The sequence below is a fragment of the Chanos chanos genome, chromosome 12, assembly GCF_902362185.1.
Source record: "Chanos chanos chromosome 12, fChaCha1.1, whole genome shotgun sequence".
Taxonomy (NCBI): Eukaryota; Metazoa; Chordata; class Actinopteri; order Gonorynchiformes; family Chanidae; genus Chanos; species Chanos chanos.
In genome coordinates this window covers 23,335,444-23,358,580 of record NC_044506.1, presented here as the reverse complement: position 1 = coordinate 23,358,580, position 23,137 = coordinate 23,335,444, and the positions used below count along the sequence as shown (strand labels likewise).

At 44.1% G+C, this 23,137-nt stretch overlaps 6 gene segments (V, D, J or C); 3 read left to right on the top strand and 3 right to left on the bottom strand.

Annotated features, from left to right (window-relative positions):
* Positions 1-1,358: 1,358 nt before the first annotated feature.
* On the top strand, positions 1,359-1,895 carry LOC115824900 (immunoglobulin kappa variable 1-6-like). The segment is given in 2 exon segments: positions 1,359-1,407; positions 1,597-1,895. Coding segments are annotated over 2 exon segments (348 nt in total).
* A 1,392-nt stretch (positions 1,896-3,287) lies between these two features.
* LOC115824899 (immunoglobulin kappa constant-like) lies at positions 3,288-3,785 on the bottom strand. The segment is given in 2 exon segments: positions 3,288-3,594; positions 3,767-3,785. Coding segments are annotated over 2 exon segments (326 nt in total).
* A 682-nt stretch (positions 3,786-4,467) lies between these two features.
* On the top strand, positions 4,468-5,007 carry LOC115824898 (immunoglobulin kappa variable 1-6-like). The segment is given in 2 exon segments: positions 4,468-4,516; positions 4,706-5,007. Coding segments are annotated over 2 exon segments (351 nt in total).
* Positions 5,008-6,080: 1,073 nt separating this feature from the next.
* Positions 6,081-9,697, bottom strand: LOC115824897 (immunoglobulin kappa constant-like). The segment is given in 2 exon segments: positions 6,081-6,407; positions 9,662-9,697. Coding segments are annotated over 2 exon segments (363 nt in total).
* Positions 9,698-16,215: 6,518 nt separating this feature from the next.
* On the bottom strand, positions 16,216-16,751 carry LOC115824896 (immunoglobulin kappa constant-like). The segment is given in 2 exon segments: positions 16,216-16,538; positions 16,721-16,751. Coding segments are annotated over 2 exon segments (354 nt in total).
* A 746-nt stretch (positions 16,752-17,497) lies between these two features.
* Positions 17,498-18,037, top strand: LOC115825619 (Ig kappa chain V region GOM-like). The segment is given in 2 exon segments: positions 17,498-17,546; positions 17,736-18,037. Coding segments are annotated over 2 exon segments (351 nt in total).
* Positions 18,038-23,137: the final 5,100 nt, after the last annotated feature.

Sequence of the window (23,137 nt, the reverse complement as noted above, 5' to 3'; positions counted from 1 at the left end):
CACTTAGTACTGTATCATTTTAAATATTAAAGTGCAAATTAACACCAGATCACTCTTGTGAGTTTGCTACTTTTTAAGATTAAAGACCATATAAGGGTAAACACATGCCAGGCTGACATTGATATGATGTAAGCAAACAGCTACAACAAATAAAACTGATAATGGGTGTGTTAGATTTACAGTAGGTGCACGAATGATCAAGCATTGACAATAGTCAATAATATTGGTGGCGGTGGGGGCCCCCCAATCAACTTCTGCTTAGAGCCCGATAAAGGCCTGGCCCAGCCCTGGCCACACACTACACCAATCAGCCCTCGTGGGCACAACCCATCCCGTATTCCTATTTGTATCTTTGACAAGAACTATTACCGTACTGCTTTTATAGCTTAGCTAGCAATCCCTCGGCTGTCCTCACCTTCTAATCTTAGGATAGATTTCTGTATTTTTCCACATGTTTTGTCTCGAAGTGATGGCTCAAGCTGTAGTCTCTGAATACAGCCACATGTTCGTTAGAAACTGAGCACACAGGTTTACCGCCAACCTCAGTGAAAAAAACACTTAGCCGTCCATGATTTATTAAACACTCTACATTCGGCATCAACCGTTCGCTTTTTAGCGCTCGTTTTGTGGAGCAGACGACTCTGAATTGTTCCTCCATCGACTGCGTTGCACGAACAAAATGAGAATCCCAGTGCACTCACACAACCTGACGAGCCTCAGCGGATGTCGCTGTGACTCCCAGTCAATTTCAAAGATTATTCACGTCAACTGTGACAGTAAGAAAGCATGCACACTCATGACAAACAAGCGTTTCAAAATAAAAGCCAATTTAGGTCATTTCATTCAATTTTTAGCTTCATAAGTAAAATGGTGTGGTTCATCTTGGACCTCACGGGCCAGGTACATTGATAAAACAGAGTGTCCTCTTCTTTCACAAGTTCATAATATCATTAAACAATACATCATTTATATAAACATTTACAGGACACGACCAAAATGAATTAACTTTATGCTCTACCAAAATTCAGATGTGTGTATGTTAATAAATGTATTGAGTAGTAATTTAACAAAAACAATCATTAAAATTAAATTAGAAAGTAACTGAAGGAGGCAGTATAATTTACAGTCACAGAGAAACAGACCAGAGTGTGTGTACAGTTCACTATCACAGAGACACAGACCAGAGTGTGTGTGTGTGCGTGTGTGTGTGTGCGTGCATGTGCATGTGTGTGTGAGTGTCTGGGAAGAGGAGAGTGTTTTGCATAGCTGTTCTGTCTCACTGCTCCACACACTTAAAGACTCCAGTGGTGGTCAGTGACTGTTCAGTTTTCTCAGAGTCACTGACACACAGCACAATGATGATGTCACTCATTCTACTGCTGGGGACACTGGGACTCCTCACTCAGGGTGAGATCAGCTAAAATCATTTCTCAGATCCTTTATTATCATTGTGTGTGAATATGATTTTATTCAGACAACATTTTACAGGGTTCATATCTGTTGTCCAGTTCACTGTTGTGCTGTTGGAGACTCAATAAATGTGTTTTATAATGCAGTGAAATATATTGATATTTTCTCTGTGTTGTTTATTTTCAGTGTCCTATCAGGAAACCCAGAGTCCTGAGTATCTGTCTGTTGCTCCAGGACAGCAGGTTTCTATTCAGTGTACGGGGAGTAGAGGAGTAGATGATGATCTGAGCTGGTACCTGCTTAAATCTGGAGATTCTCCTAAACTCCTCATTTATAAAGCAAACAAACGTCAGTCAGGAGTTTCAGATCGTTTCAGTGGAAGTGGATCTGAACCCCATTTTACTCTGACCATCAGTAACGTCCAGGCTGAAGATGCAGGAGATTATTACTGTCTGGGTGAATACAGTGATAGGCACACACAGTGATAGAGAGTCGTACAAAAACCTCCTTTAATCAGACTGTACAGAGACTGCACTGCTGCAGCTGGGACCTACTGCAGGTGCTGAGGGGGAAGATAATGACACGGGTTACTGAAGAGATGTACTGAACACACACACACACACACACACACACACACACACACACACACACAGACACGTACACACACACACAGCTGTGTTAGTGTCAGAGGATTTGGGGCTGTGACAGAGGGAGATGTTGAGAGTGAAACTCAGATTTGCATGTGCAGCTTCACCACACTCCCAGAATAGAGCAGCACTGTCCTCAGATGTTCACCCATCACTCAGGAGACTAGTGCATTAACAGATCAGCAACAGACTTTCACTGACATCTTCTCATCTGTTCCTCTATTCATACACTATAGAGAGTGTGTATATTTATGATTCACATTCAGGAATAAGACCATGAAACCCAACCCTGCCCAGTTCAGTTCTCTGTTGTGTCAGAGTTTTTTAGGATCTTGTAATGGATGTTTCAGGGCTATGTGTCCCCTACTTGTCTTTGCTGATGGTGATAACCCTGGTTTTGTAGTGTAGGTGCTGAAAGTAAATTTAAGGCCAAATAAAGTTTAATTTATTTTTTTTGGAACACCATGTTGCTAAGAGGATGTGAAATTAGCAAAATAACCTGCAGTGAAACAATAAATTATTGGAACTCCTCAGTCTTACTCCTTATTAACCTCCTCCGCTTTACTGAATCCACAAAAAAGATTCCATATATATATAATAAAGTTTTTTTTTCAGATGAATTCTTTCAACATTGTAGTGCTTCAACTCCAAATTTTCTTTTTGGTCCGGTCCTTATTTAAAAATTTAGACTGGGATGTAAATGTCATTACTAAATTTTTTCAGTCATTTTACTTAATCCACATAAACATTTTGAACGTTAATTTTTGTTTGTTAGTATTAACACATCTCTTCAACCAGTACCTGTCTGGGTCTGTCATACTGTCATCATACCAGTTCCAAAAAAGCAGAAGATTTCCTGTCTGAATGACTACAGACCAGTGGCCCTAATGTCTGTAGTCATGAAGTGTTCTGAGAGACTTTTACTACAGCACCTCAAAGCCATGACAAACTCCCTTCAGGACCCTATGCAGTTGACATATAGAACAAACATGGAAAATTCAGTATGGGTGTATAAATGTCATTAAAAGCATAAACAATGTCGATGAAAATAAGTCCTTATTTTTCATAAATGTAAAAGTACATCAGTAATAATATCTGAAAATGTAAGAATCGTCAAGTTAACAGTTCAGAAAAAAAGTATCAACTTATTTGGACAGAGTTAATTCTGCAAAAAGTGAAATGAAATGTGGGTATATGTGTGTGTGAGAAACAGAGACACAGAGGGACATATCACTCCTCAGAGCACTGGTCTGTCTTCAGTGTCTTGCTGACTGGACTCTGAGAGCTCTGGGTGGCCTGGCAGGTCACTGACCCTGCCTTCCTCCACTGGTCAGCGCTGAGGGTCAGGGTGCTGGTCCAGCTGTAGGTGCCGTCCTTCAGCAGGACCCCAGGGAACTCCTGCTGCTACCATCCACCTCCCAGCTCAGCTTCCAGTCTGAGGGGAAACCCTTATTGGCCAGGCACATGAGTGTGGCCTTCCCCTGCTGCAGCTCCTCACTGGAGGGGGGCAGGACTGTCAGGATGGGCTGAGTGTTTCCTAGACAGAGAGAGAGAGAGAGAGAGAGAGAGAGAGAGAGTAAAACGTCCATTAAATCTTTGAGTGAAACCTGATTATTCAGCTATGCTTCTCCAGACACTATATATATGGTTGAACATGTGGGGTCACAAATGTACTCCACTGTCTCTTGACTTAAAGACTATCAAAGTACCACCCAAAGTAAGAATCATACCCCTGGACCAGTGAACCACGCCAGCTGGACTTCTACAAGTAATACGTTTCTGAAGTTCATGAAATTCTGGAGGTGTTTAAATGATCATAGCCAATGGTGTCTATTACCTGGGTGCTACCTCGTGACCAGAGAAAACACCAGCAGTATGTTTTAAAGTGCCACATCCAGCTTTACATGTCTACTGGGCGCTTCATAGAACCACAGAGAAGTATTCGTTAAATAATGAACCAACAGTTAAGATGTGGTTGCTTCCATCATGTCCTATATGAGATGTAGCAAACTGATCCTGGTGCTGTGAGTATGGCTTTCAGTTGTGTGTGGTCATATTGGAAAAACACAAGAGACTCTAACAGATCTAAAGAACATCAACAACAACAACAACAACAACAACAACAACAACATTAAAATATACTTTTGGGTAATAAATCTATGATATTGTCACGAAACAAAAAGATTACTTAAACTGAACTTTGAATTAATACATTCGAAACTCTGACTGAAGGAAGCAGTATAGTTCACTATCATAGACCTGAGTGTGTGTGTATGTGTGTGTGTGTGTGTCTGGGAAGAGGAGAGTGTTTTGCATAGCTGTTCTGTCTCACTGCTCCACACACTTAAAGACTCCAGTGGTGGTCAGTGACTGTTCAGTTTTCTCAGAGTCACTGACACACAGCACAATGATGATGTCACTCATTCTACTGCTGGGGACACTGGGACTCCTCACTCAGGGTGAGATCAGCTAAAATCATTTCTCAGATCCTTTATTATCATTGTGTGTGAATATGATTTTATTCAGACAACATTTTACAGGGTTCATATCTGTTGTCCAGTTCACTGTTGTGCTGTTGGAGACTCAATAAATGTGTTTTATAATGCAGTGAAATATATTGATATTTTCTCTGTGTTGTTTATTTTCAGTGTCCTATCAGGAAACCCAGAGTCCTGAGTATCTGTCTGTTGCTCCAGGACAGCAGGTTTCTATTCAGTGTACAGGGAGTAGTGGAGTAGATGATGATCTCAGCTGGTACCTGCTTAAATCTGGAGAATCTCCTAAACTCCTCATTTATAGTGCAAACACACGTCAGTCAGGAGTTTCAGATCGTTTCAGTGGAAGTGGATCTGAACCCCATTTTACTCTGACCATCAGTAACGTCCAGGCTGAAGATGCAGGAGATTATTACTGTATGGGTGCATACAGTGGTGGTAGGCTCACACAGTGAAAGAGAGTCGTATTAAAACCTCCTTCAGTCAGACAGTACAGAGACTGCACTGCTGCAACTGGGACCTTCTGCAGGTGCTGAGGGGGAAGACAATGACACGGGTTACTGAAGAGATGTACTGAACACACACACACACACACACACACGCACTCACACACACACACACACACACACACACACACACACACACACACACACACACACACAGCTGTGTTAGTGTCAGAGGATTTGGGGCTGTGACAGAGGGAGATGTTGAAAGTGAAACTCAGATTTGCATGTGCAGCTTCACCACACTCCCAGAATAGAGCAGCACTGTCCTCAGATGCTCACCCGTCACTCAGGAGACTAGTGAATTAACAGATCAGCAACAGACTTTCACTGACATCTTCTCATCTGTTCCTCTATTCATACACTATAGAGAGTGTGTATATTTATGATTCACATTCAGGAATAAGACCGTGAGACCCAACCCTGCCCAGTTCAGTTCTCTGTTGTGTCAGAGTTTGTCAGGATCTTGTTAGGATGTTTCAGGGCTATGTGTCCCTTACTTGTCTTTGTTTAAGGTGATAATCCTGGTTTTATAGTGGAGGTGAGTAGATTTAAGGCCGAATAACAAAGTTAAATTTTTTTTTTTGGAACACCATGTCGATAGGGTGTTAAATTAGCAAAATAACCTGCAGTGAAACAATAAATTATTGGAACTCCTCAGTCTTACTCCTTATTAACCTCCTCCGCTTTACTGAATCCACAAAAAAGATTCCATATGAGAGACTTTTACTACAGCACCTCAAACTCCCTTCAGGACCTTATGCAGTTGGCATATAGAACAAACATGGAAAATTCAGTATGGGTGTATAAATGTCATTAAAAGCATAAACAATGTCGATAAAAATAAGTCCTTAATTTTCATAAATGTAAAATTACATCAGTAATAATATCTGAAAAAGTAAGAATCGTCAAGTTAACAGTTCAGAAAAAAAGTATCAAATTATTTGGACAAAGTTAGTTCTGCAAAAACTGAAATGAAATGTGGGTATATGTGTGAGTGAGAAACAGAGACACAGAGGGACATATCACTCCTCAGAGCACTGGTCTGTCTTCAGTGTCTTGCTGACTGGACTCTGAGAGCTCTGGGTGGCCTGGCAGGTCACTGACCCTGCCTTCCTCCACTGGTCAGCGCTGAGGGTCAGGGTGCTGGTCCAGCTGTAGGTGCCATCCTTCAGCAGGACCCCAGGGATCACAGTGACCTCTGAACTCCTGCTGCTACCATCCACCTCCCAGTTCAGCTTCCAGTCTGAGGGGAAACCCTTATTGGCCAGGCACATGAGTGTGGCCTTCCCCTGCTGCAGCTCCTCACTGGAGGGGGGCAGGACTGTCAGGGTGGGCTGAGTGTTTCCTTCCTAGACAGAGAGAGAGAGAGAGAGGGAGAGAGAGAGGGAAGAGAGAGGGAGAGAGAGACAGCGAGAGAGAGAGAGAGAGAGTAAAAGGTCCATTACATCTTTGAGTGAAACCTGATTATTCAGCTATGCTTCTCCAGACAGTATGTCTAGTTGAACACGTGGGGCAGCCAATGTACTCCACTGTCTCTTGATATGAAAGTACCATCCAAACTAAGAATCATACCCCTGGACCAATGAACCACGCCAGCTGGACTTCTACAAGTAATACGTTTCTGAAGTTCATGAAATTCTGGAGGTGTTTAAATGATCATAGCCAAAAGTGTCGATTGCCTGGTTGTTGCCTCGTGACCAGAGAAAACACCAGCAGTATGTTTTAAAGAGCCACATCCAGCTTTACATGTCTACTGGGCGCTTCATAGAACCACAGAGGAGAAGTATTCGTTAAATAATGAACCAACAGTTAAGATGTGGTTGCCTCCATCATGTCCTATATGAGATGTAGCAAACTGATCCTGGTGCTGTGAGTACGGCTTTCAGTTGTGTGTGGTCATATTGGAATTTGAATTCTAACTCTAAAATCAAGACACATGTCGCCAAAAAAGAGACTCAGATCTAAAGGACATCAACTTGAACAACAACATTAAAATATACTTTTGGGTATTAAATCTATGATATCGTCACGAAACAAAAAGATCACTGAAATTGAACTTTGAATTAATAAATTAGAAACTCTGACAGTACAGTTCACTATCACAGAGACACAGACCAGAGTGTGTGTGTGTGCATGTGTGTGTGTGTGTGTGTGTCCTTGCACGTGCATGTGTGTGTGCGTGTCTGGGAAGAGGAGGGTGTTTTGCATAGCTGTTCTGTCTCACTGCTCCACACACTTAAAGACTCCAGTGGTGGTCAGTGACTGTTCAGTTTTCTCAGAGTCACTGACACACAGCACAATGATGATGTCACTCATTCTACTGCTGGGGACACTGGGACTCCTCACTCAGGGTGAGATCAGCTGAAATCATTTCTCAGATCCTTTATTATCATTGTATGTGGATATGATTTTATTCAGACAACACTTTACAGGGTTCATATCTGCTCTCCAGTTCACTGTTGTGCTGTTGGAGACTCAATAAATGTGTTTTATAATGCAGTGAATATTTTCTCTGTGTTGTTTATTTTCAGTGTCCTATCAGGAAACCCAGAGTCCTGAGTATCTGTCTGTTGCTCCAGGACAGCAGGTTTCTATTCAGTGTACAGGGAGTAGTGGAGTAGGTGATGATCTCAGCTGGTACCTGTTTAAATCTGGAGATTCTCCTAAACTCCTCATTTATGAAGCAAACACACGTCAGTCAGGAGTTTCAGCTCGTTTCAGTGGAAGTGGATCTCAACCCCATTTTACTCTGACCATCAGTAACGTCCAGGCTGAAGATGCAGGAGATTATTACTGTATGGGTTATTATGGTAGTGGTAGGCTCACACAGCGAAAGAGAGTCGTACAAAAACCTCCCTCAGTCAGACTGTACAGAGACTGCACTGCTGCAGCTGGGACCTACTGCAGATGCTGAGGGGGAAAATAATGATACTGGTTACTGAGGAGATCCACTGAACTAACACACACACACACACACACACACGTACACATACAGTCATACACACACATATCAATTTTCCACTGGTCATCAGAGTAATGATTTGTACTCCACCTCTTCCCAGTCCATTTTCTGTTTCCTCTACACACCTTCAACAGGCAAACCTGTCTCATCGTCCAATCACCATTAAATCAGAATGTTCCAGATTCACAACTCTAACATCTCTGACCTATGACCTCTGACCTCTGCCTATCTTCACACATCATTCCTCACTGTCCTTCTCTGTTAAAAGAATCATTTAAACTTTGTTATTCAAAATTTCTCATCTGTACTTGTGAAAAATAGAAAGAATTTTTTTTTTTTTACTGAAATTTATCAACTGAGTAGTGCTTCAACCCCAAATATTCCAACAGTTAGAAGAAGATGAACAAGAAGAAGTACTTTTATTGATCACTGTGGAGAAATTCATCCTCTGCTTTTGACTCATCCTATACACACACACTGAGAGCCGTGGGAAAGTGAACACACACACACACACACACACACACACACACACACGGTGGGCAAATGGACACACACTACATTGTCACCTGTCCGGGTTTTCCCGGGATTGTCCCTCTTTCTAATAGTCAGTCCCGGAAAATGTATTCTCTCTCCCGGGACACTTGATGTCCTGGTTTTCAATAGGCTAGTTCAATTTTTACCGTTTCCGTTTAACTGACTATTTAGATTTTGTCTGTATGTCCGTCCTCTTGACATATGCATGGTTTTCCCACTGTTGTGCACTGTCATGAGCTCTGGTGGGATGTGACATGACTAGCCCATCAGCAGTGGCTGCTTTCTACTGCTATTCTGTTTTCTTCCTGGATATGTTTATACATCCAATCCTGTGTCCGTAAATTAGTACAAACAGGTAAAACATAGCGACGATTGGCCATGTCTATACTTTTATTTGATGGGAAGCAGAAATATGAAAACGTACCTTATTGCCTAGCAACTGCCCAGGCTGGAGGTCTGCTGCCCACATCCACATCCACGACCCCACTGTGAATTCAGTTCCAAGCCAGAAGTTAGCTTAGTTTTTTTTTTTTTTTTTAAATTCTATTTCTTTTGCCAGTTTTGTGAAATGGGGGAGAGAGACGGACGAAAAGGACACCAATACAAAATCGGACGAGCCACCAGCATCAAAGAAAAAAACGATCTACACCGTACAACTCAGACTGGATGAAAAAGAGAAAACTTTTCTGAATGGGTAAGGCCAACCCAGGGAGATCCATTCTCTGCCACCTGTGTTTTGTGTGGACAAATATAGGTAAGAGAGGCAATAGGGAGTCCTACAACTGTGAATGTAGTATACTTGCAAATATGCAAAATGCATTCCCCCCGCCCTGACCCCAACCCAAAAACCCCACAAATCAAAGTTGCCAACCCTAGCACACACTTGGGGTGTAATGATACGTAAAAGTCGTGGTTCTGTATATACCTCAGTTTTGAAGTCAACGTTCGGTACGTGAGACATGCAAAATATGAATTTAACTTGTCAACATATAAATTTGTACAAACTTGTAAACAGTGGCAAACTGGCCATAATTTCCTGAACACATAAGGAAAGCACATAAAGGCACATACCTTTCTTTTTTGTTAAAAAAACATACCGGTACTTACGTCCACGTCTAGTCGCTCTGGCTTTGCAGTCGCCATACTAATGCTGCATCACTGAACATGTGCCAATTCACTGTTTTGGAATCGGAGAGGAAACCGAGTTTTTAATTTTAGTTCCACACACAGAAATGTAGAGGAGAGGGCACACGGTATCATGTGAAGTATCACTTTATTCGCTAACGTTTCGGTTGACAGACCATCAGAGCGTAAAAAAAGTTATGCACATAACGTGCGTGGTTAGATTAGTCTCGCTTGGTCTGGTCTCTTTTTAAAAAATTAGAGTGGGTGTATTTGGGCATAATTTTTTTTTAGCATAAACAAATGCTTTTAAAGTCAGCCATGTCCACACCTCCATGTTTAATTGAATTCATATCTGTAATCTCTAGTTCACTCTAGTCAGAAAATCAGAAAATTCAATGCAGGTATAAATGTCACTAAAAAAAGCATAAACAATGTCAATGAAATGTCTTCATTTTTCATAAATGTAAAATTACATCAGTAATGCAGTTTGGAAATATAGTCTTCAAGATATCAGTTCAGGAAAAAGTATGAGATGATCTGGACAGAGTTTCTTCTGTAAAAAGTGAGATGAAATGTGGGTATATACATTGATGAGCCAAAACATTATGACCAGGCATGGGTGAACTGAATAATGTTGATCATCTCCAAACAAGGGCACATGTAAAGGTCTGGGTAGACTAGATGGTAAGTGAACAGTCAGTTCTCGCAGTCAACGTGTTGGATGCAGGAGAAATGGGCAGGAGTAAAGACCTGAGCGACTTTGACAAGGGCCAAATTGTAACGGCATAACAACTAGGTTAGAGCATCTCTGAAACAGCAAGGCTTTGGGGTGCTCCCAATCAACAGCTGGAGCCTGAGGGTTAAAAAAAGTATGGAAGTGTATTGAACCTTCTTTTAGGAAAAAAAAAAATTCTCAACCTAAGCTGGCATAACTAAATCAGATAAACCAATAAAATCAAATATGTTCAATTTGCTCACAAGAGTCAAACCTTTGGTTGAAATGTATTTCAAAATTGTCGGATAATATTCAACTAACAGAAGGCTGAACTGGCATCTACACGTGATTGTAACTGCATCGACATGTGATCGTAACTGCATCTACATGTGATCATTAGGTTCCTGTCCTGCTGGGTAATGAGCCCCACAGGCAGCTTATCTATCCTGCATGGCTGGATCTAGGTTGTACAGACATAGATCCAGTCTGACAGTGAACCTTATTCCGTCATGTGTCAAATGTATTACGTGTCGTTATTCTGTGCTGTGTATCTTCACTTCACTTTGGAACAGGAACAGTTTCTTACACACCATGGCTAGTTTAGTGTCATCTAAAAGTAAGATTCATGACATTAATCATAGTATGTGTTTGGTAAAGCTTACAGTTTGTTTTTCAATTTGTAAGTAATTGAATAGATTGACTGTTTATTCTGTTATAAACATATGGATGACAGCAAAGGATGGTGATGCCACCCTAGCCCATCAGCTTAACAACAAATGTGCCAACAGCTTTGATGGTTGTTGAACACCCCCACATTTAGCCAGAATGTACGACAATTCATGAAGTAGAACAATTCAGCTTTGCATTCATCTTTGAACATTTGTCTGGTTAAGAACTATGCCCAAAGTGAAACTCATTGTTTGCTTCACCAAGATAGATGTCTGATCCCAAACGAATCTTAGACACCATCCAACAAAGTCTGCTGCAACTCCGGAGACAGGACTTTCTGTGGCTTCAGAGTCTCATCAACCTCTAACATCTCGATTCCAGAGTTGGAGACAATATGGTAGTGGTGCAGGGAAAGGCACTGACAAACACATGAGATGCTGGAGGGTGCTGCCCACCTGGGTTTTGCTGTCTCTTTAAGAAAGGACTTGACAAGAACTCTTTAAATGGTTTACTGTGAGCTTATACGGGCACCATATCGGTCTGTGTCTTATCCCTATCCTTTTTCGTTATTCCCCTCTGGGCGGACGATTTTGTTTTGCTGAGGTCTTTTGTGTTTTTTTGCTCTCTACTTGGATTGCCTTCACCACAATTGAACTGCAAAGGTACAGCTTGGGCCCGCCAGGTGACGAACAAACATCATGAGACCTTGGAACAGCGTTTTGGAAACACCACCGGCATTCCCCAGGTTTTGCCATGCAGTCCTTCAAGCATCTCTTTAGTTAAATACTCCCACACACATAGGCAGGCATACTTACATTACATCACATTACATTTCATTTATTTAGCTGATGCTTTTATCCAAAGCGACTTACAAGCAGGGAAACAATTCAAGCTCCAGTATAGTAAGAGACCTGTGAGAAAGTCTAATGTATTACATCTGTTTAAAATGCAAGCAATAAGTGCTGGTTTCTCTCAAGAAAGAGGCAGGAGATTAAGGCATGTTGAGGTGTTAGAGGTGTTTGGTGTTAGGGTGTTAGAGGTGTTAGGTGTTAGGAGAGGAGATGCTCTCGGAAAAGGTGAGTCTTCAAGAGGTTCTTGAAGATAGAGAGGGATGCACCTGCTCTGATGGCAGTTGGTAGCTTGTTCCGCCATCAGGGAACCATAAACAAAAACAGTCTGGACTGAGATTGCTTTGTGCGTAGGGATGGCAATGCCAGACGATGTTCCTTGGAACACAGTGGGCAAGAGGGAGCATAAGCCTGTATTAGCGAGTTGAGGTAGATGAGTGCAGACCCAGAAGTCATTCTGTAAGCGAGCAGTGACTTGAGATCCTTCATCCATGTGCATATGTCTGAGAGACAAGCAGAGATCAGCGCTGAGACTGTGGGGTCATCCGGCAGGAATCACAGGTACAACTGGGTGTCATCTGCATAGCAGTGATATCAGAACCCATGCGAGTGGATAACCGGACCCAGGGAGGTGGTGTATGTTGCAAAGAGAAGGGGCCCCAGCACTGAGCCTTGGGGCACCCCTGTGGAGAGGTGATGGGATGTGGACATTTGTCCGTGCCATGATACATTGAAGGTATGCCCAGTGAAGTACAATTCAAACCAAGAATGCGCTTTGCCCAAGATGCCCATATCAGAGAGAACGGGTAGCAGGATCAAGTGGCTGACTGTGTCAAAGGCTGCTGACAGAAATAAGCGCTGAGGACTGACCTGCAGCTCTGGTTGCCTTTAGGGCTTCCGTCACAGACCACAGAGCTATTTCAGTGGATTGGCCACTTTTAAAGCCTCACTGATTTGTATCAAGGAGGTCATTCTGAGTGAGGAATTCTGAGACCTGTTTGAGAGCCGCCCTTTCAATATCCATAGACAGGAATGGAGGTAAAGAGACCTGCACGACTATGTAAATAATGCTGCTGGTGGACTGTAAACTACACGCTAGCTACCTAGCTTACATCTGTACCTGTGTAACACAAGACAATTCTCATGCATATTTAGTTGTCTGGACAGCAATCGAATTCAAACTCATTTTTTACCTGTCTGTTTCTTTTTGTAAATATAAACGAAGGCCAAGCTGTCCTCCTGTTCTTTTTGATGCCATTCTAGCAACAAAGTCACAAAGCTGGTGATGCTGCTTGCATTCTGCTTCGCGTCGGGGTCCTGCATCACCCTGTCGGGGTTCATTTCGCAACAATGACCAGCTCGCTGCACATTATCCCTCTTATTACACGACTACTCACAAAACAAATCAATAATTTGACACAAAATATTGATTTAAAAATGATTTTATTGCTTCCACTAAAAAAATAGTCCATAGCAACGGTCTGTTATTCATAGCAGTGGTCTGCTATTCAGGAATAATGGACTGTAGAATGCCATAGCTGACCAATCAGAATCGAGTATTCAACAAAGCCGTGTAATTAAGTTAAGAGAATCATTTAATAAAGAGAATATTATAGATCTAAGATGAAACTGACAGAAGGGCGGGACAGACAGAAAAAGGTGCAATTGTAAATTCATCTGCTACTTCAGCACCACGGACTAGGCCTACAAGGGGATGGAGAGGGGGGATGGCAGGTTAACAAGGGGGATGAGGTTTGGTCATTTTGCTAACAAGGGGGATCCCCCCTCATCCCCCTACAAATCGCCTGCTGCATAAGCTGTATCTGAGCTCTGGGCAGTGTGACATCATCCTGACATCACAGTGAGACTGTTGAGAAAAACAGTTCTTTGGGGCTGACACTTTAAGATCAATTAAACTCCAGCACACTTTTTGAGAGAATAATGCAGTTGTCATTTGATAATAAAGGAACATTGATAAAACAGGGTGTCCTCCTCTTTCACAATTTCAAAACATCATAAACCAGCAGATCATTTACATAAACATTTACAAGTCACTGCTTCCAGTATAAATTAACTTTACGCTTAACCAAAATTCAGATATGTTAATAAATGTATTAAGTAGTCATTGAACAAAAACAATCATTAATTTGTTCATTCAAAATTCAATTGTAGAAACTAACTGAAGGAGGCAGTATGGGTCACTATCACAGAGAAACAGACCAGAGTGTGTGTGTGTGCGCGCACGCGCGCGTGTGTGTGTGTGCATGCACGTGCATGTGTGTATGTGTGTCTGGGAAGAGGAGGGTGTTTTGCATAGCTGTTCTGTCTCACTGCTCCACACACTTAAAGACTCCAGTGGTGGTCAGTGACTGTTCAGTTTTCTCAGAGTCACTGACACACAGCACAATGATGATGTCACTCATTCTACTGCTGGGGACACTGGGACTCCTCACTCAGGGTGAGATCAGCTGAAATCATTTCTCAGATCCTTTATTATCATTGTGTGTGGATATGATTTTATTCAGACAACACTTTACAGGGTTCATATCTGTTGTCCAGTTCACTGCTGTGCTGTTGAAGACTCAATAAATGTGTTTTATAATGCAGTGAAATATATTCACATTTTCTCTGTGTTGTTTATTTTCAGTGTCCTATCAGGAAACCCAGAGTCCTGAGTATCTGTCTGTTGCTCCAGGACAGAGGGTTTCTATTCAGTGTACGGGGAGTAGAGGAGTTGGTAGTGATCTCAGCTGGTACCTGCAGAAATCTGGAGAATCTCCTAAACTCCTCATTTATAGAGTAAACACACGTGAGTCAGGAGTTTCAGATCGTTTTAGTGGAAGTGGATCTGAACCCCATTTTACTCTGACCATCAGTAACGTCCAGGCTGAAGATGCAGGAGATTATTACTGTATGGGTTATTATAGTGGCCCAGTGTTCACACAGTGATAGAAAGTTGTACAAAAACCTCCTTTAATCAGACTGTACAGAGACTGCACTGCTGCAGCTGGGACCTACTGCAGGTGCTGAGGAGGAAGATAATGACACGGGTTACTGAAGAGATGTACTGAACACACACACACACACACACACACACAGCTGTGTTAGTGTTAGAGGATTTGGGGCTGTGACAGAGGGAGATGTTGAGAGTGAAACTCAGATTTGCATGTGCAGCTTCACCACACTCCCAGAATAGAGCAGCACTGTCCTCAGATGTTCACCCATCACTCAGGAGACTAGTGCATTAACAGATCAGCAACAGACTTTCACTGACATCTTCTCATCTGTTCCTCTATTCATACACTACAGAGAGTGTGTATATTTATGATTCACATTCAGGAATAAGACCATGAAACCCAACCCTGCCCAGTTCAGTTCTCTGTTGTGTCAGAGTTTTTTAGGATCTTGTAATGGATGTTTCAGGGCTATGTGTCCCCTACTTGTCTTTGCTGAAGGTGATAACCCTGGTTTTGTAGTGGAGGTGCTGAAAGTAAATTTAAGGCCAAATAAAGTTTAATTTATTTTTTTTGGAACACCATGTTGCTAAGAGGATGTGAAATTAGCAAAATAACCTGCAGTGAAACAATAAATTATTGGAACTCCTCAGTCTTACTCCTTATTAACCTCCTCCGCTTTACTGAATCCACAAAAAAGATTCCATATATGTATAATAAAGTTTTCATTTTCAGATGAATTCTTTCAACATTGTAGTGCTTCAACTCCAAATTTTCTTTTTGGTCCGGTCTTTATTTAAAAATTTAGACTGGGATGTAAATGTCATTACTAATTTTTTTCAGTCATTTTACTTAATCCACATAAACATTTTGAACGTTAATTTTTGTTTGTTAGTATTAACACATCTCTTCAACCAGTACCTGTCTGGGTCTGTCATACTGTCATCATACCAGTTCCAAAAAAGCAGAAGATTTCCTGTCTGAATGACTACAGACCAGTGGCCCTAATGTCTGTAGTCATGAAGTGTTCTGAGAGACTTTTACTACAGCACCTCAAAGCCATGACAAACTCCCTTCAGGACCCTATGCAGTTGACATATAGAACAAACATGGAAAATTCAGTATGGGTGTATAAATGTCATTAAAAGCATAAACAATGTCGATGAAAATAAGTCCTTATTTTTCATGAATGTAAAATTACATCAGTAATAATATTTGAAAATGTAAGAATCGTCAAGTTACCAGTTCAGAAAAAAAGTATCAAATCATTTGGACAGAGTTAATTCTGCAAAAAGTGAAATGAAATGTGGGTATATGTGTGTGTGAGAAACAGAGACACAGAGGGACATATCACTCCTCAGAGCACTGGTCTGTCTTCAGTGTCTTGCTGACTGGACTCTGAGAGCTCTGGGTGGCCTGGCAGGTCACTGACCCTGCCTTCCTCCACTGGTCAGCGCTGAGGGTCAGGGCGCTGGTCCAGCTGTAGGTGCCGTCCTTCAGCAGGACCCCAGGGATCACAGTGACCTCTGAACTCCTGCTGCTACCATCCACCTCCCAGCTCAGCTTCCAGTCTGAGGGGAAACCCTTATTGGCCAGGCACATGAGTGTGGCCTTCCCCTGCTGCAGCTCCTCACTGGAGGGGGGCAGGACTGTCAGGGTGGGCTGAGTGTTTCCTAGACAGAGAGAGGGAGAGGGAGAGAGAGAGAGAGAGAGAGAGAGAGAGTAAAACGTCCATTAAATCTTTGAGTGAAACCTGATTATTCAGCTATGCTTCTCCAGACACTATATATATGGTTGAACATGTGGGGTCACAAATGTACTCCACTGTCTCTTGACTTAAAGACTATCAAAGTACCATCCAAAGTACCACCTAAAGTAAGAATCATACCCCTGTACCAATGAACCACGCCAGCTGGACTTCTACAAGTAATACGTTTCTGAAGTTCATGAAATTCTGGAGGTGTTTAAATGATCATAGCCAACAGTGTCTATTACCTGGGTGCTGCCTCGTGACCAGAGAAAACACCAGCAGTATGTTTTAAAGAGCCACAGCCAGCTTTACATGTCTACTGGGCGCTTCATTGAACCACAGAGGAGAAGTATTCGTTAAATAATGAACCAACAGTTAAGATGTGGTTGCCTCCATCATGTCCTATATGAGATGTAGCGAACTGATCCTGGTGCTGTGAGTATGGCTTTCAGTTGTGTGTGGTCATACTGGAATTTGAGATCTAACTCTAAAATAAAGATACATGTCGCCAAAAAAGAGACTCAGATCTACAGGACATCAACTTGAACAACAACATTAAAATATACTTTTGGGTATTAAATCTATGATATCGTCACGAAACAAAAAGATCACTGAAATTGAACTTTGAATTAATAAATTAGAAACTCTGACTGAAGGAAGCAGTATAGTTCACTATCACAGAGCTGAGTGTGTGTGTGTGTGTGTGTGTGTGTGTGTGTGTGTGTGTGTGTGTGTGCTTGCATGTGCATGTGTGTGTGAGTGTCTGGGAAGAGGAGGGTGTTTTGCATAGCTGTTCTGTCTCACTGCTCCACACACTTAAAGACTCCAGTGGTGGTCAGTGACTGTTCAGTTTTCTCAGAGTCACTGACACACAGCACAATGATGATGTCACTCATTCTACTGCTGGGGACACTGGGACTCCTCACTCAGGGTGAGATCAGCTGAAATCATTTCTCAGATCCTTTATTATCATTGTATGTGGATATGATTTTATTCAGACAACATTTTACAGGGTTCATATCTGTTGTCCAGTTTACTGTTGTGCTGTTGGAGACTCAATAAATGTGTTTTATAATGCAGTGACATATATTGATATTTTCTCTGTGTTGTTTATTTTCAGTGTCCTATCAGGAAACCCAGAGTCCTGAGTATCTGTCTGTTGCTCCAGGACAGCAGGTTTCTATTCAGTGTACAGGGAGTAGTGGAGTAGATGATGATCTCAGCTGGTACCTGCAGAAATCTGGAGAATCTCCTAAACTCCTCATTTATAAAGTAAACAGACGTGAGTCAGGAGTTTCAGATCGTTTCAGTGGAAGTGGATCTGAACCTCATTTTACTCTGACCATCAGTAACGTCCAGGCTGAAGATGCAGGAGATTATTACTGTATGGGAGTCTACAGTGGTCCGGTGTTCACACAGTGATAGAGAGTCGTACAAAAACCTCCTTCAGTCAGACTGTACAGAGACTGCACTGCTGCAGCTGGGACTCACTGCAGGTGCTGAGGGGGAAGATAATGATACGGGTTACTGAAGAGATGTACTGAACACACACACACACACACACATACACACACAGCTGTGTTAGTGTTAGAGGATTTGGGGCTGTGACAGAGGGAGATGTTGAGAGTGAAACTCAGATTTGCATGTGCAGCTTCACCACACTCCCAGAATAGAGCAGCACTGTCCTCAGATGTTCACCCATCACTCAGGAGACTAGTGCATTAACAGCTCAGCAACAGACTTTCACTGACATCTTCTCATCTGTTCCTCTATTCATACACTATAGAGAGTGCGTATATTTATGATTCATATTCAGGAATAAGACCATGACGGCAACGCCAACACACACAAACATACACACACACAAACACACACAGAGTTTTCCATTGGTTATCAGAGTAATGATTTGTACTGCACTCTCTTTTTTCTACATGTCTTCTACAACCAGACCCATTTCAGCATCCAGTCACCATTAAATCTGAATATTCCAGATTCACAAGTCCAGCACTTCTGACCTCTGACCTCTGACCTCACACATCATTCCTCATGTCCTCATCACTGTCATTCTCTGTCAGGGTTCCTGCGTGACCTGCTCTCTATTGTGCCCCTGCTGGTCAGGTCTGGTGACAGCTGTCATTTGTTTTTGGTTTTGTCATGTGCTTTTGTTTATTTTGGTCTTCCATGTGCCCTGGCCCCGCCCCTCACTTATTGTGCTCACCTGTGTCTCGTTGAAGTAGTAATTAGTCTGTCTATTTAAACCCTGCCTGTTCTACCCTTTGTTTGTCAGTTCGTACCGCCTTCCACAGTGTGTCGTCCTAGCCTTTTGTTATCCTGATTGTCTTCTGTTCTTGACCTCTGCCTGTTTTTTTTGACTTTTTGCCTGTTGGATTTTGCCTCTTCTGCCTGCCTGCCTGCCTTGCCCTGTATCTGCTTTTGAACTTTTGCCTGTCTCTGGATTTTGCCTTTGCCTGCCGTTTTGGATTGTTTGCCTCCCTCTGACTGCTCTGTGGTACGACCTCTGCTTGTTTTTTGGATTCCGCTTTCTGCCTAGTGTATTGAAAGACTTCTGCCTGGCACAATAAACATTTTATTTATTCATCAGTGAGTCTGCAACTGAGTCCCCTGTTTTCCCTGACAACACGAACTGACCATAATGGACTCAGCAGACTCCAGCCAGCTTCGAGAGGCTCTCTCTCGACAGGGTGCTATGTTGGGAAGACATGAGGGCCATTTTGCCAACGTTAACCAGACAATGGAGGCCTTCTCTGCCACCCTGACCAGTATCACTTCCCAGTTACAACAGATCCAGCTGGCACTGAAACCTAGCCATTCACCACCAGTAACGTCATCTGCCCCCCAGCAAACCCCTCCAGCTCAGCTGGCCCGAGAGCCCCGTCTGCCACCACCTGAGTCATACAACGGCGAACCAGGAACCTGCAGGTCCTTCCTCTCTCAGTGCTCTCTGGTTTTCGAGCTCCAGCCCACCACCTTCCCCACTGATCGAGCCCGTATTGCATATGTCATCACTTTGCTGTCTGGTCGAGCAAGAGAGTGGGGAACGGCAGTGTGGGAGACTCGGGCTCCATTCTGTGACAGCTACCAGGCATTTTGTGATGAGATGAGGAGGGTCTTTGATCGTTCCCAGCATGGGAGAGAGGCCGCCAGAGAATTGCTGAGAATCCGGCAGGGAGTCCGCTCAGTTTCAGATTATGCTATCCAGTTCCGCACTCTTGCCACCACGACCGACTGGAATACAGAGGCCCAATATGATGCCTTTCTGAACGGTTTGTCCGAGGCCATTAAGGACGAGCTAGCCACCTGTGAGCTACCAACTGGCTTTCAGCATCTGATAGATTTGGCCATACGAATCGACAACCGCATGAAGCAACGTCGTCAGGAGTGGATTACTGAAGGAGCACGGGGTCCCTCCAGGTTTCATATGTTCACTCGCCAGCCTGAATCAGGGTCGTCTTCGCCAAGTCATCCGTCACCATCGACTGTCACCCCAGAACCCATGCAGGTCGACCATGCCCGTCTGTCCGTCTCAGAGAGACAAAGGAGGATCAGCACCAATTCCTGCTTGTACTGTGGCCGGCCCGGCCACTTTGTGTCCACCTGTCCAGTAAAAGCTAAACGCTCACCTTTGAACACGGGACTACAGGTGAGCAATACTCCGCTTTCCCGGCCCTCTACCACACGTACTCTCTTACCAGCTTACCTTGTCACTGACGGCCATAGACACATTATTTCAGTACTCATCGACTCTGGGGCAGAGGGGAACTTTATGAATGCAGGTCTGGCCGCCCAACTTGGCATCCCTTCCACTCCGCTACAGTTCCCTGTGGAGGCTAACGCACTAACGGGAGTAAGGCTTGCTCGGATCACTCACACAACAGCTCCGGTGAGGCTTCTCATCTCTGGCAATCACTGGGAGAACATTGTATTTCATTTGATTGATTCACCCCAGGCATCTGTTGTTTTAGGCCATCCCTGGCTAGCTCAGCACAATCCCCACATTGACTGGTCCCACAATAAGGTTTTAGAATGGAGCTCCTTCTGTTCGAATCACTGCCTCCGTGCTGCTCAGGCTCCTTCAACCCCGGTTCCCTCGTCTCCAGAGGAGCACCCTGACCTGTCCTCAGTTCCCCCTGAATATCGGGATCTCAGCATGGTATTTAGCAAAGCACGAGCCACTTCTCTGCCGCCTCACCGTCCATATGATTGCGTCATAGAGCTCCTTCCAGGGACTTCACCACCCAGAGGCCGCTTGTACTCCCTGTCGCCACCAGAGACGGAAGCCATGAACAGGTACATACAGGACTCCCTAGCAGCTGGCATAATTCGCCCCTCTTCTTCCCCAGCTGGGGCGGGGTTCTTCTTTGTCGGCAAGAAGGATGGGTCTCTCCGTCCCTGCATTGATTACAGAGGCCTCAATGATATCACTGTGAAGAACCGCTACCCGCTACCCCTGATGTCATCCGCTCTTGAGCTGCTGCAAGGTGCCACAGTCTTCTCCAAGCTTGATCTCCGTAACGCCTACCATTTAGTCCGCATAAGGGAGGGAGATGAGTGGAAGACTGCCTTCAATACACCATCAGGCCACTATGAGTATTTGGTTATGCCATTTGGTCTCACTAATGCCCCTGCCGTCTTCCAATCCTTTGTTAATGACATCCTTAGAGATATGCTAAATCTGTTTGTCTTTGTCTACCTGGATGACATCTTAATATTTTCCAGATCACTCCCTGAACACATCCAACATGTCCGACGGGTGCTCCAGCGTCTCTTGGAGAATCAGTTATTTGTGAAGGCGGAGAAGTGCGAATTCCACAAGAGCACCATCTCGTTCCTGGGCTATGTGATCACGGCAGGAGGGATTCAAATGGATCAGCAAAAGATAAGGGCGGTAGAGAATTGGCCCCAGCCCACTTCCCGTCGCGACTTGCAACGGTTCTTAGGGTTTGCCAATTTTTATCGCCGCTTCATTCGCAATTTCAGTACCCTGGCAGCCCCCCTCACCTCCCTGACTTCATCCAAACTGAGATTTTGTTGGAGCCCAACTGCCGAGAGGGCATTCTCTGAGTTGAAGAGGCGGTTCACCTCGGCTCCCATCCTCATCCAGCCTGATCCTGCCCGCCAATTCATTGTTGAGACTGACGCATCTGACGTGGGAGTGGGTGCCGTTTTGTCTCAGTTTTCTGCTGTGGATGGTAAGCTACACCCCTGTGCCTTCTACTCCCACAGATTAACCCCCACGGAAAGTAATTATGACATCGGAGACCGGGAGTTACTGGCTGTCAAACTTGCTCTGGAGGAATGGAGGCACTGGCTCGAGGGGGCAAGTTCTCCTTTCTTGGTTTGGACTGATCATAAGAACCTTGAATATATCAGGTCTGCAAGACGTCTCAATTCCCGTCAGGCCCGCTGGTCTCTCTTTTTTGCTCGGTTTAACTTTACCCTGTCTTATCGCCCTGGTTCCAAGAACAGCAAACCAGATGCCCTCTCTCGTCAGTTTCAGGCATCTGAGGACACCCCGGAGGTCACTACAATTCTCCCCAAGCGATGTCTGGTCGCAGCTGCTCGATGGGATATCGAGTCGGTGGTCCGATCTGCACAGCAGGGTGAGTCTGGACCCAGCTCTTGTCCTCCTAACCTTTCGTATGTTCCTCAATCTGTCCGCTCCCAGGTTCTCCAGTGGGGACACTCATCAAGACTTTCCTGTCATCCTGGGATCCGACGTACGGCTGCCTTCATCAGTCGGATGTTCTGGTGGCCTTCCATGAGGGACGATGTTCATAGCTTTGTCTCAGCCTGCCCAGTCTGCGCCCAAAACAAGTCCTCCAACCGACCCCCTTCAGGCCTACTACAGCCTCTGACAGTTCCCAAGAGACCCTGGTCCCACATAGCACTGGACTTTGTGACTGGATTGCCTCAATCTAATGGTAACACCACCATATTAACTATCGTGGACCGTTTTTCTAAATCTGTGCATCTGGTCCCTCTTCCCAAGCTACCCTCTGCTAAGGAGACTGCCCTCCTCCTCATTCATCATGTTTTCAGGCTTCATGGTTTACCCACGGAAGTAGTGTCGGACAGAGGACCACAGTTCACCTCTCACTTCTGGAAGGCTTTTTGTAAGTTGCTTGGAGCAAAGGTCAATCTCTCCTCTGGTTTTCACCCACAGACTAATGGCCAGACTGAACGGGCCAACCAACAACTGGAAGTGATGCTCCGCTGCCTGTCCTCCCAAGAACCCTCTTCCTGGAGCCAACAACTTCCCTGGGTTGAATATGCTATTAACTCCCTACCCTCTTCCTCCTCTGGTCTGTCCCCTTTTCAGTGTTGCCTGGGCTATCAGCCCCCTCTGTTCCCTGCCCAGGAGGAGGAGGTCGGAGTCCCTTCAGCACAAGCATTCATCCGGAGATGTCTACGGACCTGGAGGCGCGCTCGGAGGGCCCTGCTTCGTTCCACAGCCAGGATAAAACTACATGCTGATCGTCATCGCAGCACGGCTCCACGCTA